The sequence below is a fragment of the Branchiostoma belcheri genome, unplaced genomic scaffold, assembly GCF_001625305.1.
Source record: "Branchiostoma belcheri isolate BF01 breed outbred unplaced genomic scaffold, Haploidv18h27 scaffold24, whole genome shotgun sequence".
In the NCBI taxonomy this organism is placed as follows: domain Eukaryota; kingdom Metazoa; phylum Chordata; class Leptocardii; order Amphioxiformes; family Branchiostomatidae; genus Branchiostoma; species Branchiostoma belcheri.
The window spans coordinates 2,759,627-2,776,388 of NW_017803843.1; the positions used below are offsets into that span (position 1 = coordinate 2,759,627).

Genomic DNA, 16,762 nt, shown 5'->3' on the forward strand with positions numbered 1-16,762 from the left:
TCAAACTTGGAATGAATGCAGGGAGGAAGGAACTGCCAAGCTGACAGACTAAATAATGACCAAAACGGATGCATTTTTTTTTACAGATGGCTATGTTCTTACTCATTCTTAATCGAAAGTGTTTATTTACTTTGTGTTGAAAATGATGTTATTTCAGATTGAGGAAATAGAGAATATTGGATACATTATGATACAGGAGTGAGTTGAGAGGAAGTGGGAGAGAGAATACGGGGGCAGGTTTGGGTGGAGTGCCACCGACGTCTGCGTACCAGTGCCGGCAACCTTCAACATTCCCAACCGTTACTGCTAGTATTGAAATATCTGCTATGCCAGCTAAGTAAGTGTCGTCCCGTCAGCAGCCGTGGGTGCCTCGGGCAGAGTGAGTGGATTACTTCCGCCGTTCCTCGCGGCGGCGCTGCGGTGCCTGCGCGACGTTGTTGAGCTCGTCCTGCAGCCGCCGGGCCTTGTCCTGCAGCTCCTGCTGAGCCACCAGCGCGTTCAGCTGCGCCTGGCACGAGCGACAGAAAATCTGTAAGGTCATCTGATTGGGCCAACTACATCCTGATAAAGATATGATAATTTACTTAATCATATGTCACTAGCAATTGCAAATACCTGATAATAAGCGTACTCACACATGCCAACAATATCCATATTTTTCTTGACATATCTTACTGCTGACAACTCACAAGTTATTTATGAATATGTGGGTCATAAAGGCTCACAAACTTACCACAGTGTCATCCTTGTTGGCGCCACTACCATCAGCGTGGACTTCACTGCTTTCATTGCTCTCATTGCTCTCATTTTTCTTTTCCTCATATTCGTCCTCCTCTTCTCCTCCTCCTCTCCGCTCGATGTTGTTGATGTCTTCACCGTTCGCTTTCTGGTCTCCACTGGCCTCGTCACTCTGGCTGTTTCCCTCCGCTGACTCGTAGTCTGGCGCACCGTTCCCGCGCTCCTCCTCCTCCTCAGGCGACTCCTCCCCTCCCCGCTCTTCTACATCTTCCATGTCTCCTCTCCGCTCTTCCTCTTCCTCTTCTTCGGCATCATCTGCATCATCCGCTTCTTCTTCCTCGTCTCTCTTCTCTCCTTCATCTTCGTCTCCATCGTCATCTCTCTTTTCATCCTCCTCATCTTCCTCTCCATCATCGTCATCATCGTCGTCGTCGTCCTCTCTCTTCTCCCCTTCATCTTCGTCTCCATCATCATCTCTTTTATCGTCATCATCGTCATCGTCGTCCTCTCTCTTCTCCCCCTCATCTTCTTCTCCATCATCATCTCTCTTATCGTCATCATCATCATCGTCGTCCTCTCTCTTCTCCCCCTCATCTTCTTCTCCATCATCATCTCTCTTATCGTCATCATCATCATCGTCGTCGTCCTCTCTCTTCTCCCCCTCATCTTCTTCTCCATCATCATCTCTCTTATCGTCATCATCGTCATCATCGTCCTCTCTCTTCTCCCCCTCATCTTCTTCTCCATCATCATCTCTCTTATCGTCATCATCATCATCGTCGTCCTCTCTCTTCTCCCCCTCATCTTCTTCTCCATCATCATCTCTTAGTTTCACCTCTGATTGCTTTTCTGCGTCCTCTTCCTGTGATTCCTCCTCACTCTCCTCTTCTTCCTCCTCATCATTGCCCCCCTCTTCACCTCGTTCGTCCTCTTCATCATCATCATCGTCCTCGTCTTCTCCATCGTCTCGACGGTCGTCTTCTTCGTCACTTGGCTCTTCTTCATCCCTTTTCTCCTCCTCCTCTGAGTCATCTTCGTCTGACCTAGTCTCTTCATCTCCATTGCCGCCTGTTTCAAATAAGAGGTTGCATGAGACGCACAAAAACTGCTTGGTAACTGGTGTTGCTTTACTTAAACAAAAAAATGTAATTAGTAATTTAGTTAATCATAAGACGACAGATGTTTAAAGGGTAATCAGGTCATCCATGAGGTCCATCTGATATGTGATCTAAATCAGCACCTTGCGATAGGGATGAGGTTGTTCTGACATCGAACATAAAACACGTAATCACCTTCTGCTTCATCACCTCTCTTATCGTCCTCGTCTGACTTGGCGTAGATCTGAAAGTCCTGTCGGGTCTGCTCAGGGGCATCCTCCTCCTGCGGGTCTCCGTCGTTCCCTGCGATAAACTCATCCTCAGCGCTGTCTGTAAAACACGTAGTTAGCGCGGTCCAGTCTAAACTTTCTGTTCATTTCACTGTTAATCAACATATCTAGCTTCCGATACATCGGAGTGCATGAGGCAATTGTAAGTTTGTAAATGTCACTCTATGTATCTTTAGTCAAAAGTTTGATCATGAACCAAGATGTTGTCAACCAAGACACACTGAAGACAGTTTAGACTTATTTTATTTGAATTAATGTGAGACTTAAATTGCTCACCTCTGTCTTCAACATCTTCCTCATTCGACCTGAGGTCCACCTGCCCATCATCCCGGGCAGCCAGCTCTGCAAAACAACAGCAGTAAAATAACATCCAGGACAATTGTAACAGTAGGCGTGTTATGATGGCTTTGAAATTTGTCACAGACCTTTCACCTAGCCTGTAAAAGTCTACATGAACGCTGTGCACAGCATAACTGGAGAACTTGTACCTTCGTAGGTCAACTGTTTACACCGTCCTAACATCTCAAGTCTGAAGCAGTGAGCTTTAGTTTGGAGCAATGCTCTGTGGTTGTGCGATGTGATTTTTCGCAACATCAACTTCATTGTGGATGATTTCAAATAGAGAGATGTTGCCCTATCATATATGCCCCTTCTACTTGGAGACGGGAACAAAAGAACGCGGAAAAGTTGCTCAGTGTGAATGAGAGGACACGCCTAGCCAGGCAGAAAACATGTGTAGGACGTGGTTAGTAGAGGAGGGCAAGAGTTAACGTTAGAAGGGAAATGCAGTACATTCAAGTCACTGTCGTTAACTCGTTAGTATTTCCGGGAAGTGTGATTTTATTGATGTAAAATGAATGTTGAGTGAACTGAATGGGATACAGTGCATAGCGTGCTCTGTCCTGTTGTTGAAGCAGTTCTTACATCCCTACCAGATGCCCGTGCAGCAAAGTACTTACATCATAACAGACTGTGTTTTTTCTGTGTCCAAAAGTCATGCAAGTCAAACTTCCAACATAACATCTTACAGTACAGGGTCTAGGGAAAGGGACGTTTTCCTCACGGTGTCAAATGGTCATGCAGGGTCAGACTTCTAACATCAGCTAACACTTAAAGGTCTTAAAGTGGTTTGAGAAAAGGGTGTATTTGGGGAGGACGTGTGTTTGGAGGGAATGCCCTAGAATGCTGCCTGCCTGTCGCGTGCGTGCCCTCACCTGGCCGGCCCATGTTCTGAAGGAGGTTCTGGAGCATCTTGTGGTCCTGCTCCACCTGCCGCAGCATCGTTTGGATGGTCCCCACCATTTCCAGCTGACTCTTACCTACCAACACATCCAGCATGCATGTTACACTCACCTGTGACGTCACAACTAAAGTACCGGTGTTGAATTTCATGTTAGTGGGATTCCATGAAAGATAGGTAAGTGTTTTCTGAAAGGACTTTGATATTTGAGACCTGTAAATTATAGATGACCCATCCTCCCAAGGCAGGGGTGCTTCCTTACTAGTACATCCCAAGACTAACTAACGTGTTCGCCGCGGGATAGCTCTGCCGTGGGAGAATGAGATGACCCCGCTTTACTTATCCTCAATGGCGTGCTGAGCACCATGACTCATGGTGCTCAGCACGCCGCTGGTCTGGTCTTACCTTGTTTTGCCTGTTCCACTGCTTTGAGCACCTCGTTGGCATCAGGAATCAGGTCCTCCTCCACGGCACCTAGCGACTTCAGCTGGTTCAGCAGCTTCTCATTTTTCATCAGGTCAAAGATGCGGCCATCTGATTTGCAAACAACAGAGAACAGTCAGAAATGTCAGAAATAGTACCGACAAATGGACGAAACGTGCACAAGAAGAGGGAATGTTCCTTGAGGGTTGGACGACAGGGGATATGTTCTTGAAAGTGTGGGATAAAGGACGACTTGCAATGTACAACTTATCAATCATTTCTAGAAACTCTTCGTTGTTGCCACATAACGAGTCTAACGGTAAGCGGCTTCTTCACACTCATTTTGCCCATGAAATCACGTGAAATGAAGCAAGGAGGTAAGGGGCACCTTTCGCGATGATCTTCTCACACTCTGGGTCGGCAGGTGTGGTGACCTTCCTCAGGTGGGAGGTCACCAGCTCCACAATACAGGCGGTCACCTGGGAACAACAGAACAGGGCAACTTTGTCAGACATGAGCCAACACACATCACTGGGCATTCTAGATTTGGACAGGCACTGAGAAGCAGGAAAAGTCATTTGCATGGATCGACCCTATAACTTTGCTCCCCTGTCTTTTAGTTGTCTGCTATCTAGCTGCATGCTGTACATGAAGGTAGGTGGGAGAGCCGCTAGTCCATCACACTGGTGTCTTGCCATGGTAAAGCAGGTGTGGACAGAAGTCTGAACACCTTAGTCCGCACCGGGATACAAAATAGAGACAGGAGGGCGGTATCTCCCAACTTACCCAACTGCTAAATTCTCCAGTTTCGGTCACATATTGGAGATTACTATGACACATACGACGCTTAATTTCACTGATATGATTAGTATCAGACCGATCACATATATGAGCTGATACGCTCAGACGCCCGGGGTGCTTCAATACCATATCTGCTGAGTGTCAGCCTCCCGGCCGCCGTGACGGATGAGCTAATGTAGCGGAGCAATCCTGGCTGCCAGTCTGACGGATGACGGGATTGCCGTCTGCATCTCCTGAACAGGATTACTTCCCGGTGGATGCACGGCTTCGTGACGACCTTTACCAAGTTACTTGGTATTGCCATGGCCTGACGCGAACTGCTGCCTCCAGGTTCCTGGACTGACGGGAACTGCTGCCTCCAAGTTCCGCTGACCAGGCGAAATCCCCCCTGGCTGGCTATCAGTCGTCGCCGTTGTTCTGAAATCTGCTATTTGCCTTTTGCTATTCGGGCCGGCTCGCTCAGACACCTTCATCGTAAACGGCATTAAAAGGTTTGGCAGTTCCCGAAATGATTGCTTACAACTTGAGCTATTGTTGACGGCTAAACTCAAGTGAATTGGCCCCCGAAGATTCAAGAGAAGATTCAAGAGATCGCATACAGGTACCACATCTCAAATGGTTCAGGTCCGGAACAGAGTCCGGCAAAATATTGGTCCATACGAAGACCGCCAAAGCAGTGTAAAGAAACGAAAACTAATGTGGTATGGCCACGTGTCACAGTCATGGGGACTAGTCAAAACTACCATGCAAGTAACAGTCCAGGGAGGCAGAAGAGGGGTAGGCACCGAAAAAAATGGCATTTCATGCAAGTAACAGTCCAGGGAGCAGGGAGGCAGAAGAGGGGTGGGTACCGAAAAAATGGGAGGTTAATATGAGATTGACCACACTACACTAACGATAAGAGAAACGGTAAGAACAGAAAATCGAGAAGGGTGGAGAAAACTGCTTGTCAGATCTTCTGTGGTGCCCCAATGGTCAAATGGGATAGATGAGATGAGATTGCTTTACGTTTTATTTAGGTTGGGGCAGGAGGACCCCTGATACAAAATCAACTCCCCAACAGCCAGAATCGATGAAGACAGAATGAGACCATCTTCGTTTGACGTAAATCTACTCAGTCGTAGCCATGACCTTCAATGGTAGAGACCTGTATTCTCGTCACGTGTAACATGTTACCGAAGAACAGACACCCAGTCAGCCTTGTCCTGGTCCACGTTCCAACACCTATAAATGCCGATCTGTGAATATTTCTACAGAAGGTCCATTCTATGCCATCCATAGGCTGATTTTAGTTATCTTATTGTCCCATTTTTATTTTGATATTAACTCGGCCGTGGCACATCCGAGCAAACAGAACTCACTGGATGGCATTTACGCTGAAGCGTGGTTATAAGCTACATTTTCTTGAGAAATTTAGAAATTCTCAGTGACATATTGACCTTAGACCACGCACATTCAATAAATGGGGCCCAACAATTTACTGTTCGTGACACGAAAGTCATCCGTTCAATATTTTATGTAGAACCACCGGGTTGTTTGATTGGCGCAATGCGGTCATGTGGGCGTCACGTGCTTGCCCAGGCGCTACCACCAATTTGACCCCACATCATACTTCACAAACTTTAATTTAATTTTCCAATATCCACAGGGAATAATGACGACATGCATTTATTTTAGTCTTATTTGACGGACCAGGCGACGTGTTATCTGTAACGCAGCGTATTCTTCCTTTTCGGTGTAAATTGTTCGCTACCGGTCAATATTTTACTGTTGTACTTTTAGCTTATAAATAAAAAAAAACGTTTCTGACTGTGAGCCTCCCATTCCCAACTGTTGAGTTAATGTAGGACCAGTACGAAATAAGAACAAAGACTATGAAAACTGGGGAGCACTTAAATGCTAGATGCTCTTCTTCACGATGTTAGATATATTCATCCCTTCCTCGATGTACAGAAATGTAGTATTAGACCGTAGTCTATAGTTACTGTAGCCGTCTCGCATGAAGCAAGTATGCACTCCTGTCTGTTGATCACATCTCATGCACAAAATACTCCATAAACCATGGGCGGGACAAATCGTCTTCTTATTTAATACCGCCAACCCCGGTAAACAAATGTTCTAATTTTCATGTATAAACCTTCCATGAAGTTATACTGGATCACTCCGTCTGTCTTTGCTGCCAATCGCCGTCTGGTCTCAAGCTGAAGACGAGCTCAGGTGACAAGGTTAACATAAATATAGAGACGTCCCTGCAGATGCCTGTCAGGAGCCTGAGTAATGAACTCGGCAGAGTGTCTGACGGCGGAATCCCACGGAGTAAAACTCCATTAGAACGGCTTCCCTGTTGAGAGAGAGAGAGCCTGGGTGATGAAATACGCGAAGTGAAGATGGGATCCCCTATTGTACCGTTTATGACGTGATAAACTCTGTGGAGTGAGTAAGTAAGGGTGGAATCCTCCGGTTGTACCGTTTAGGACGTGAGTAAGTCAGCAGAGCGAGTGAATATGGGTGGAATCCTCCGTTTGTACCGTTTAGGACGTGATGATACATATGAATACATATTTAAAGATGAGTTGTTTAATTTCTGTTATAGACACTGCACAAAAAGGACATCCATAGCCTGTTCACCCCGGCGCACAGGCGTGACTAGAATGCCCGGACGTGTCTACACGTATGTCCCTATAACAGTATATGCGCCCCGATGGCTGTGGCCAGCGGCCATTAAAGTTCCAACTCGCTGTAAGGTGTGAATGTCGTGCTGCATTGCCGCCAGCCCGAGGAAGGGGTAATGTCACATCACGGAACCACTAAAAAATGCATGTGCCCGTGCTACGAAGTCGTGCCTTTGGTTATGGTTATGGGAAATAGGTTATTCTGGTCTTGTTCAAAGACAAAGTACCTGCTGATTAAAACCAGGCTTCAATGTCGGTGCTTGGCACTATGTGGGCGGGTGAAACATACGCCGCTTTACAAGACGTAAGGATCCGATGTCTTTGATTGACGATAGCGTGTGTTCGAACCTCGCCAACTGACGGTATAAGTTTGCAAGTTTGCTTACACGAAATGTTTGAAACCAAGGTGCAAACACTAGTGGGTTTTTTTCCTGCGGAACCAAACAAACACGTCAACCAAACAAACACGTCTCTTTACAGAACCGTCTGTCATGTCAATTTTTTTATGTAAGATTCTATTACACGGATAACACAATCATGTTTCGTCCCGGGACAGACGTTACCTGCTCCCGGCACCGACGTGACCCAGATACATTAATGGCCCGTGTTATGATCCATCCAAAAATGGTTTGTAATTGAGTTATGTCTCGTGCGTACCTATTCTTTAGATTCCATCCCGTTTCAGTGGTATGAAGCTCTAGCGGACACTCCCCGAAGAGTTGGTCGAATGTTACCATAACCAATCCCAACCAAGTCAATTTTCCTCAAAACCCAGCCGAAAACCCGTACAAGAGAATTTAGGCTTTAGTGTCGCAAATTCCTCCATGTGGTATATATCTTTAAGTATCCCCAGCCACACGAATTTCATTAACCGCGATACTGAAACAGGCGGAACAACAGCAAAGTCAGTACCAAGGACGGGTCAAATAAATGAGCACCAGGGATAGCACCACACTTTCAGCACCAGGGATGGCACCCAAAATTAGCACCAGAAACGGTAAGGACTGCATCACACACAGGCGTTCACGTCCCGTGGTTTATTGCGCACTACTTTAACCCAGACGTTGGGATGATATCATCTGTGTCTGTGCGTGCTGGCCCTGAACACAATTAGCGCGAGTGCTGTGGGTGATTTACATTGTATTCATTAAACTACAGCACGGGCAAACTTAACAATATCGGAGAGGTTCTCAATTTCAAGGTACAGAAAATAACACAGAAATAGAGAAATCCACGACATTGACATAGGAAATTAAGCATATAAAATGTGTTTAAGCCCATGGGTAAAGGCATTTTGAGTTAATGATTGTGGTACGCCAGTGTGGACGTTACTCTGAGATGACGATAGTTTTAGAAATCCCCCTCCGGTGGACTTCAATCAGCTACTGGAGGGATGACGCACGTTCTGGGCGCTGCTAGCGGGAATTACGCCCCGCAGATCGAAGTGAGGTGATCCCACGGGCCAGCCCCGAGCCCCGGACACGACTCCGCCATTAGCCGGATTACATTCACTCCCACAAATTAGATAAAAGAACTTTAAAGTACCTGGGGACTCACGTAGGTATAAAACTACAAGAGGAACGGGTTCGGTAATATCTCACGAACGTGACTTATGCAGTCTGTTTCCCTGCGATAAGTTACCGGTTCAGAGTTCAGACACAGCCGGGATAAACAACGGCCAGAGATCTGTCTGTTTGAGGCTGATATAAGGTTGAGTTGGTGAATCCAGTAAACGTGACCCATGCAAAGATGCTAATATGGTGGTTAATGGTTAGGGAGAATTTTTGCTGGTCTGAGAATTGGAGTTATCGGGAAATTTATTTTATCAGTGTATCCGTCATTTCATGTCTTATTCCTTGTATGTGCAAAGAATACCTTCCAAATGCGCTGCCAAATGTCCCTACGTAATTTCGTCACTTTTTTCCCACCCTCCACCCTGCCTTGTCCGTTCTTCACTGCTGGTTCTTTTTCACCAACAAGCTAAGGCGAGCGGCGATCTATTTATGTAGTGAACCGTGAACAATATGGCAAAGGGCACGCACGTCAGTGGTTTATCAAGGAGATGGCAGGTTACTAATATACCATAGGAACTGGAACGGTACGGATGGGAAGGATGATTACTGGGATCGTAGAATACTCTAGAAACAAGTGGACGAGGGAATGACTTGTTGATTTAAAAGTTAAGGTAGACGGTTACTACCATTTACATAATCATTTTTTCGTGTGCCAGGCGGTATATGTACGTGTGTACATAAGACTGACCTGGTTGGTGTTGTCGTCTGACCCCGTCCCGTCCGGCAAGGAGAGGTCGAGGGGCGACGGTCTGCTGAACGCTGAGGAAACAATGGCAGACATGTGAATTCTGTTGTTTCTATCATCATTATTCAATGAGCTCTATAATTCCATTTATGCAGCAAATGATACAAATATATAATATATATCATATAGATATTTACTAATATCATTTTATGTATTCTCTCTATCCTTATTACAGGACTTATCAACCTTTACTCAAGCAAGAGAAGAAGGGGGCCGGTACAGACTTCTTTGCATGTAAACCTCACGTGGTCACATGTCTGACGTTCATTCATTCGATCATTCTAAGCGTGGTCTTAGACACGGCCACAAAAGTGTTACGTCAAGAGTCACTATGTGGTAGTGTTCCTCTTTCTCGCACTGGATTAAAAGCTGAGAATAGAATGATACGCTTGCATGCCGGCGCTTAGGCGCCGTGAAGCCCGCTGGAAACACCTGATTTATTACTGCTGAGTGGGTTTGATGTAGGCCGGGTAGGGAGGTTTGTGCGCCGCGCTGCCAGATCGTTACATCCTGCATTAACTAAATTGCGGCAGCCGCGCTGAACATGCAACAAATTGGATAAACGTGCCGCGCAAATAAGGTCACCGCAACTTCCGCAACCTTACCAAAACCGGACCCGACGGCTGTCGTCTTTTCGTTGGCCTACAATTGGACCTTTCATTGGCCTACAATGGGGTACAATGGGACATTTTCATTGGCCTATAATGGAACCTTTTCATTGGCCTACAATTGGAACTTTTGCACAGCGCCTTTTGTATGTAGTTGCCAGTTAATGGCTGAATCCATTAAGAGATGTATTAATTTTATTATTGTGTACATAACGTGGTGCATAACTCAGGAGCCGCGGTGTTACTAAGGAAATACTGCACTCAGCTGAGACGAACTATAAAAGTCAACAGATGTACTGAAAACGATGGAAGATTTGCTTAATGTCGATTTCGACATTTCATGTTTATGGATCGGTCTTCTAGAATCACTATCAAGTAGATAAACTGCCTGCAGCCACATCTTGTATTTCATATAATAAAATTTGTGTTCATTCACTTTTCCGCTCCAACATGTTCTACTTCTGGATGATGACATCAAAGCTGCTCATGCAGAGTTTTCCTCTTGCCGCACTTCTGAACTCGTGTTGATAAGCGTTACTGAAGTGTAATTCCACATGGGCCCGGGGGATTTATGTAACGTCGAAACGTCCGTAAATTGAAACCGATGCTGGGGTGCTAATGGGCACGCTCTGTCACTGCCTACGGAAGGAGCCAGACGCGTATTTATATTGTGTTTGCTGCCGCCTTGAACGCGCGTTACTTCAGGGCGTTACACGGGCCGTCTAATTGCAGGCTATCATATAACGCTGCATCGTATACCCGGAAATGCATCAATTCTTTTTACACAGACAAGGTCGTTACATCGCTGAATTAAGGACCCCGCGGCCATAAAGACCCGGATATTGTACCTGATGTTTGCTTCGTGACCAGGTTTCTACACAATGTACTAGAGGGGCTGATGTCATAGGTCTGAGCTCCAGGAAAAGGCCCATCAAACCATCGCCATATCTCCGCTCCAGGAAAAGGCCCATCAAACCATTACCATATCTCCGCTCCAGGAAAAGGCTACATAAACAGTCATCATTGGAGCCCATCTGGACTTGTCTCGAACATCTGTCTGCCAGTATACCCTCGGAGCAGACTTCAGGATGTAAAATTGTAACACATTTCGTGTTTGTCAGCCTGCAGCGTGTTTCTAGCACGCAAAAACTGAACGATGGAGCTGGGGCACCCGGAAAACGTCACAACTTTTGGAGGTAGCAGAAACAGCATCCCGCTCAGACGTCACCCCGGGTGACCTCTACAGAAACCAGGCCTGCTAGTTAGGCGGACTTGAATGACGTGTGGCTCCCTAGAGATTCACGCTTAGTTTATGTAACGATATGAAGATCCAATGAAGATCTGGGAGGGGCAGGCGGAGAAAACGATGAGACTGAGAGTTCTATGCCTGTCAGAACGGAGAGGGCCTGTAGACGACAAGCTTGACATAGATTTTCATTTTCTCAGGAGGTAGCCTTTTATGCGGCAGATTAACCGTCACGTAGCCCCTAAGCTGTCCACTGTTGTTAGCATTTGAGGTGCATCCCGTCTAACACACCGGATGTAACGTTACTTACACGGGTTTATGAACATGATACATGAGTGTTTTTACTTCCATTTACACCGAGAACACGCCATACTGAGGCTCATTACAACACCGGTCCATTAATGCTGTTGACGAATCTCTTCATACAAGGGCAATAAACCAACAACGTCTGAACCCCGGGGGCAATGGGGCAGAATAAACACGGCACGCTAGCAGACACAAAACACATACACAGCTGTCTGATAACTCCTCACCCATATCACAGCTGTCTGATAACTCCTCACCCATATCATAGCTGTCTGATAACTCCTCACATTTGATAACTCCTCCCTCATATCACAATTGTCCGATAACTACTCCTCACCCGTGTCACAGCTGTCTGCTGATAACACCTCACCCATATCAAAGCTGTCTGATAACTCCACACTACTATATAAGCTGATAACACCTCACAAAGATCACAGATGCCTGATACCTCCTCACCAATATGACAGCTGATAACTCCTCACCAATATGACAGCTGTCTGATAACTCTTTACCACTATTGTAACTGACTAACTCCTCATCTGCCAGTACTATTTACCATGAGTGACGTAGTGACGATAAAGCAGGAGCGATGAGTGAACTAAAGCCCCGATCCGCTCCCAGGCCGGCAGCAGCTCCGGCTAGGAGAAGATTACGACACACAAAAGCAATTTTAGCTGGTTTGCCCTTCAGACGGAAGGTCACATATCTCGCAAATGAAGGTCAGTAAGGTCTTTCCAGTCCTACAACTGTTACAGTTTTCAGTTCAACACCCCCCCCCCGCCCCAACCGGTATTGCTGCGACCTGGTGTATCTGGAGAGGTGGGGGTTCTGGCGCACCATAAATGGCCAGTGTGAGAAGGCGACCTGAACCAACGCGTTTCCCGTACTCAGGAATGTTGCATGACAACCGCGCCTACGTTATGAATTATTAATAAATCATATAACACCGGGGTCACGATGTTGTTTTTGAAAATATGCTGCCAAATTTTGCTGCTCGGCTCCTCTGACGAACACAACGCTCGTCTGCAAATGTTTCAAGACATTGATGAAGTATGTACTGCGAGCAGCAAGTTCGTCTTAAGGTAAAGGGAGGGATTCACAAAGTAAACATGACACCGGAGCATCATTAATATTCATGATATCATCAGCAAGCCGCCGACACCTGTCCTGAGGGATGCAGGATGGGGAGGTATTGTTCTCAGAGGAATTAGCTCGAAAATATTTCTAAAGTTCACTGTATGATTTGTTTTTCTTTGGGGTAACCACTTGGGTATAAAACCACTGCATCTGAACTCAGTAGGTCTGCACGTAAAACGCTACTTTGTTGTTGGCTTTGTCCTTGTCGGACGACTGTCCCCACGTATTACCAATGCTTGGATATGACGCGGGTTTATGCTTCATGTTGAATTATGGTCCTGAGTCGAGACTAGCTTGGACAGGCACAAACGTAATCATACCAACCTCCATCTACAGATCATGTTCATTTGCACTGATCCCTGTTGAGCCTAACGCAACATGACCCCCGTCTGATCAGTTTATTCCGCGCGATTGGTCCCAGAGCGGATTAACACCCGAATGGAATCAGAGGACACACATCTTAATAACCTTCTGGTGCCGAATACGGACTAACCGCACAAACAGTCCTGTTCGCACAGTTACAGACTCCCCGGAAACTTATTTTGGTACCAGTAGTGTTTAGGAGGCTCCGCCAGGGCAGAAGTAATACTAACAACCGGTCGTAACCGTAACGGAGTGTTCCTACCTGACAACCATCGGCGCTTTCATTCAATTCATTGTATCAATAGACTGGACTGCCCTGAGGTAGAGTCTTCCCTGCGCATTCACCTGTTTCAGAGCGAAGGGAAAGGCGTGCGGGTATGGACTCACCTTGAGCAGACAGGCAGATGAGAAGGAAGGTGAGCGTGGCGTGTCCCATGGCGATGTCAGGGTGGCACCAGTGCGCTCAACGCGGGACGGCGGGCGACAGAAGTACGGTACGACGCGGAGGCTGCAAGGACCGGCTGAGGGCGCTTCCCGGGGCTATGGGCGCTTCCCGGGGGCTGTGGAGGCTACCCTGGGCTGGAGCAGGTCTGTGCGCCGTGAGGTGTGAGCGGTGCGGAGGCGGACCGGCTAACGGCGATCTGCCCGTGGATTCCCGGAGAATGAAAGCGAGGCTACGCCGGCCCGGGGAGAGAGAGCGAGCAGGACCGTCAGCTGGGCATGCGCACAGGCGCCTGCTGAGGGATGACGTCAGAGGCGCACAGCAGCGGCCTGAATCACGCAGATTATCCTCCAATGAGCGGGCGCTTCATTCACAACAGGACCACACACGGAGCAGGAGGGTCTGCATGGTGAGGCGTAGTGAACGCCGATAGGCATAGCGGAGCTAGTACGGGCGTAGGGGACAGATAGACAGATGGATGGTAGGTGGATGGACATAGATAGATAGATAGATGCTTGATGTAGCATTGATATTAATAAATGTATAGGATATACGCAGACGGCCCCGTTTAACTGACAATCAGAAGAGGTGACGACATTCCCTCCTTGCATCTGCTTGGATATTATATGGCCCTGCCAGCAGAACTCGATTGAATCAGGCTACTGACATCGTGCAAGGTGTGGGGGCTTGTTGATGACGTCGGGTTCCCATCGATCCTGTTGCCATGGCGACCATTTGGTAATAGTCCCCTGACAATACCGTCTGTCAGGCGACGTTCAGACCAAATCCTCCGCCCAGATTATAGCTCCTCCGAGCGCCATTCATGCTCCTCTTCCCAGCATCGCTTCCGGACAATCAGGGAAACATTCCTGACGTGAGGAGGGATGAATCAGGGGATGATTAATTCCGTTCTACTGTAAGCAGGCTCACAAAGGTGTTCGTTTGTCCATTGAACGGAGCTCTTCCCTGTAATAACAGCTTGATTTGGGTGTAAAGGTGGACAATTGCGCAAAGAAACCTGATCTTTTCATCGTTTATCACGATCGTGCGACAAGGTGTCGTCAGGATGGGCTACTGGCAACGGTGACGTAATCATGAAGGCTTGACATTAAGGACAGAAAGGCTCCTGATGGTGTTTCTTTATCACCCAACATCGTTGTCGGGGTCAGGAACCCACCTTTGATTTGTGGATCTCCTTGCATGTTACAAAACATGTCTTGAACTAACCAATCACCGTCGCGATAGTTTATTAGTGTTATCGGCGTTTACAACGGAAAGATATATCTATTAATTTCACCATAAGACAATTGAGTAGCTCATCAGCTTATAAAAGTTCATTTCCAAGACGAAACATGTTATATATTGATTGCCTGAAGGCGCATCTGTCACCTGCCAGTCGGGAATGGACGGTTCGCAGCCCCTTTAACCCCGCAGAGGTCAGCAAATGTCACTCGGAAGGCTAAGTAATTTCCGCGTGTCAATAGCGGTCAGCATTGCCACCTGTCAAAACCTCGTGTTCCACTGCCAAACTTCAGGTGTTCCACCTGCCAAACCCCAGGTGTTCCACCTGCCAAACCCCAGGTGTTGTTTTGCCTGCCAAACCCAAACCTCAGTTGTGCCTGGTGACAGGAAAATGGCAAGTTCGTGCATCAACACGGGAGATTCCTGGGAGATTCCTACAGTGCAATGTCAATGACATGTACTGGGTCCACATGACGCAGTGCTAACCAATCCTCAGTAGAGGTAGACGACGTTTCGATATTGCCATTTTAATGATTACCGTTTTCTGATTGCCACCGTATTCCTATTGGTCTAATGTGCAACATTATCCGTTCAGCCCGGAAAACGACAACAATCAGAACACGGCAATAAAGGATCAGAACACGGTAAATAATCAAAACAAATCACCCCGTTAGTTACCCCCAACAGTTGTTACCCCCTTTCCCCCGACCTGGGCAGGCCGTTCCAAATAAATAAATCCTTCACATTGAACTTATAGGGGCACAAGCCTATGGTTATCCTGGGCCTGGCAACGCTTCACACTGTGGGTGTGCTTTTGGAGAGCTTGAGTTGGAACTACTAGTATGTTGGCCAGTTTTGCAGACTGTAGACTTGTTCATTCCTGTCTCAATTTGTGGCCTGCAGTGCCGAACAATATCCTCACAAATTCGAACAGATCTCGGACAAAAGGCACTTCCCGCCCAATCAGGCCCGCCGTTAGTCACCCGTCTGGCCGGGCTGGCGTATTGATTTTCTGAACTGGCGGAGATGATCAAATATTAGAAACTCAGACAGCACGAACCGTCTCATCTCCGGTAAGGGTTTGGTAGTTGGCTCCGTTCCACCCCCATGCCACAGTTTCTGTTCCACGACACAGTTTAGTTATTTCTGTTCTCTTTAGCCAGAGAATAACATTTTACTGACTTTGTACTGCTTTGCAATGGTGCCCTGAACGTCCATAAATGATATATAAACACAAAGCAAGTAAAGGAAAGAAAACAACCAGTACAAGGAAACGACAAATCCAAATCATATAACCTAATAACAAAATATAAGAGATCACAGGTCAGCTATGCTTTTTAGTAACTGCTTGTGGTATTTCCCGGCCGTGGTCACTCTCATTGTCGCTGGCAAACGTTAGCAAACTTCCTGCGGCCACATTCCAGTTTGGCAGCTGGCAAAGTTCCTACAACTATGGAGAAATCAGCACCAAGGACAGGTGTGTTACAGAAAACAAGGCGGCGAGAAAACAGGACGGCACATACATGTAGCTTCCCTTAGAGCATCTGTATCTACGAGCTGGTGCAAACACCATTTGTCCTAACGGTGTGTCATAACTCTATGCTCATTGCCACAGTTTTTAGAACAATCGAGAAATCAGCACCGAGTGTCTGTATGAACCAGTCAGTGTGAACACTCTTTGTCTTTGGAGTATCTTACCAGCCTGCTTGGTACCGCGATATAGTGGCATATGAAGATTTCAGGGCTTAGATGTGACACGTAGTCCGATGTAATATAAACAGCATACGCTTCGGCACCAACTCACCCAATTCTGTTGTGCAGGTACTTATTGTGTTCTC

The 16,762-nt window shown here is 46.9% G+C and overlaps 1 protein-coding gene across 2 annotated transcripts; it reads right to left on the reverse strand.

Annotated features, from left to right (window-relative positions):
• Nucleotides 1–348: 348 nt before the first annotated feature.
• On the reverse strand, nt 349–13,990 carry LOC109470971 (spore wall protein 2-like). 2 transcript variants are annotated; one of them, XM_019770083.1, is made up of 9 exons: nt 13,628–13,990; nt 9,524–9,594; nt 4,177–4,267; nt 3,771–3,899; nt 3,340–3,444; nt 2,402–2,467; nt 2,031–2,165; nt 734–1,806; nt 349–508 (listed from the first exon to the last, which is right to left on the reverse strand). In XM_019770083.1, exons 1-9 carry the CDS (start codon nt 13,674–13,676, stop codon nt 389–391), a joined length of 1,839 nt encoding a protein of 612 aa, XP_019625642.1. In that variant the 5' UTR covers nt 13,677–13,990; the 3' UTR covers nt 349–388. The 2 variants fall into 2 exon arrangements, with proteins under 2 accessions (XP_019625642.1, XP_019625643.1); XM_019770084.1 differs by lacking the exon at nt 3,340–3,444.
• Between the last annotated feature and the right edge of the window lie 2,772 nt (nt 13,991–16,762).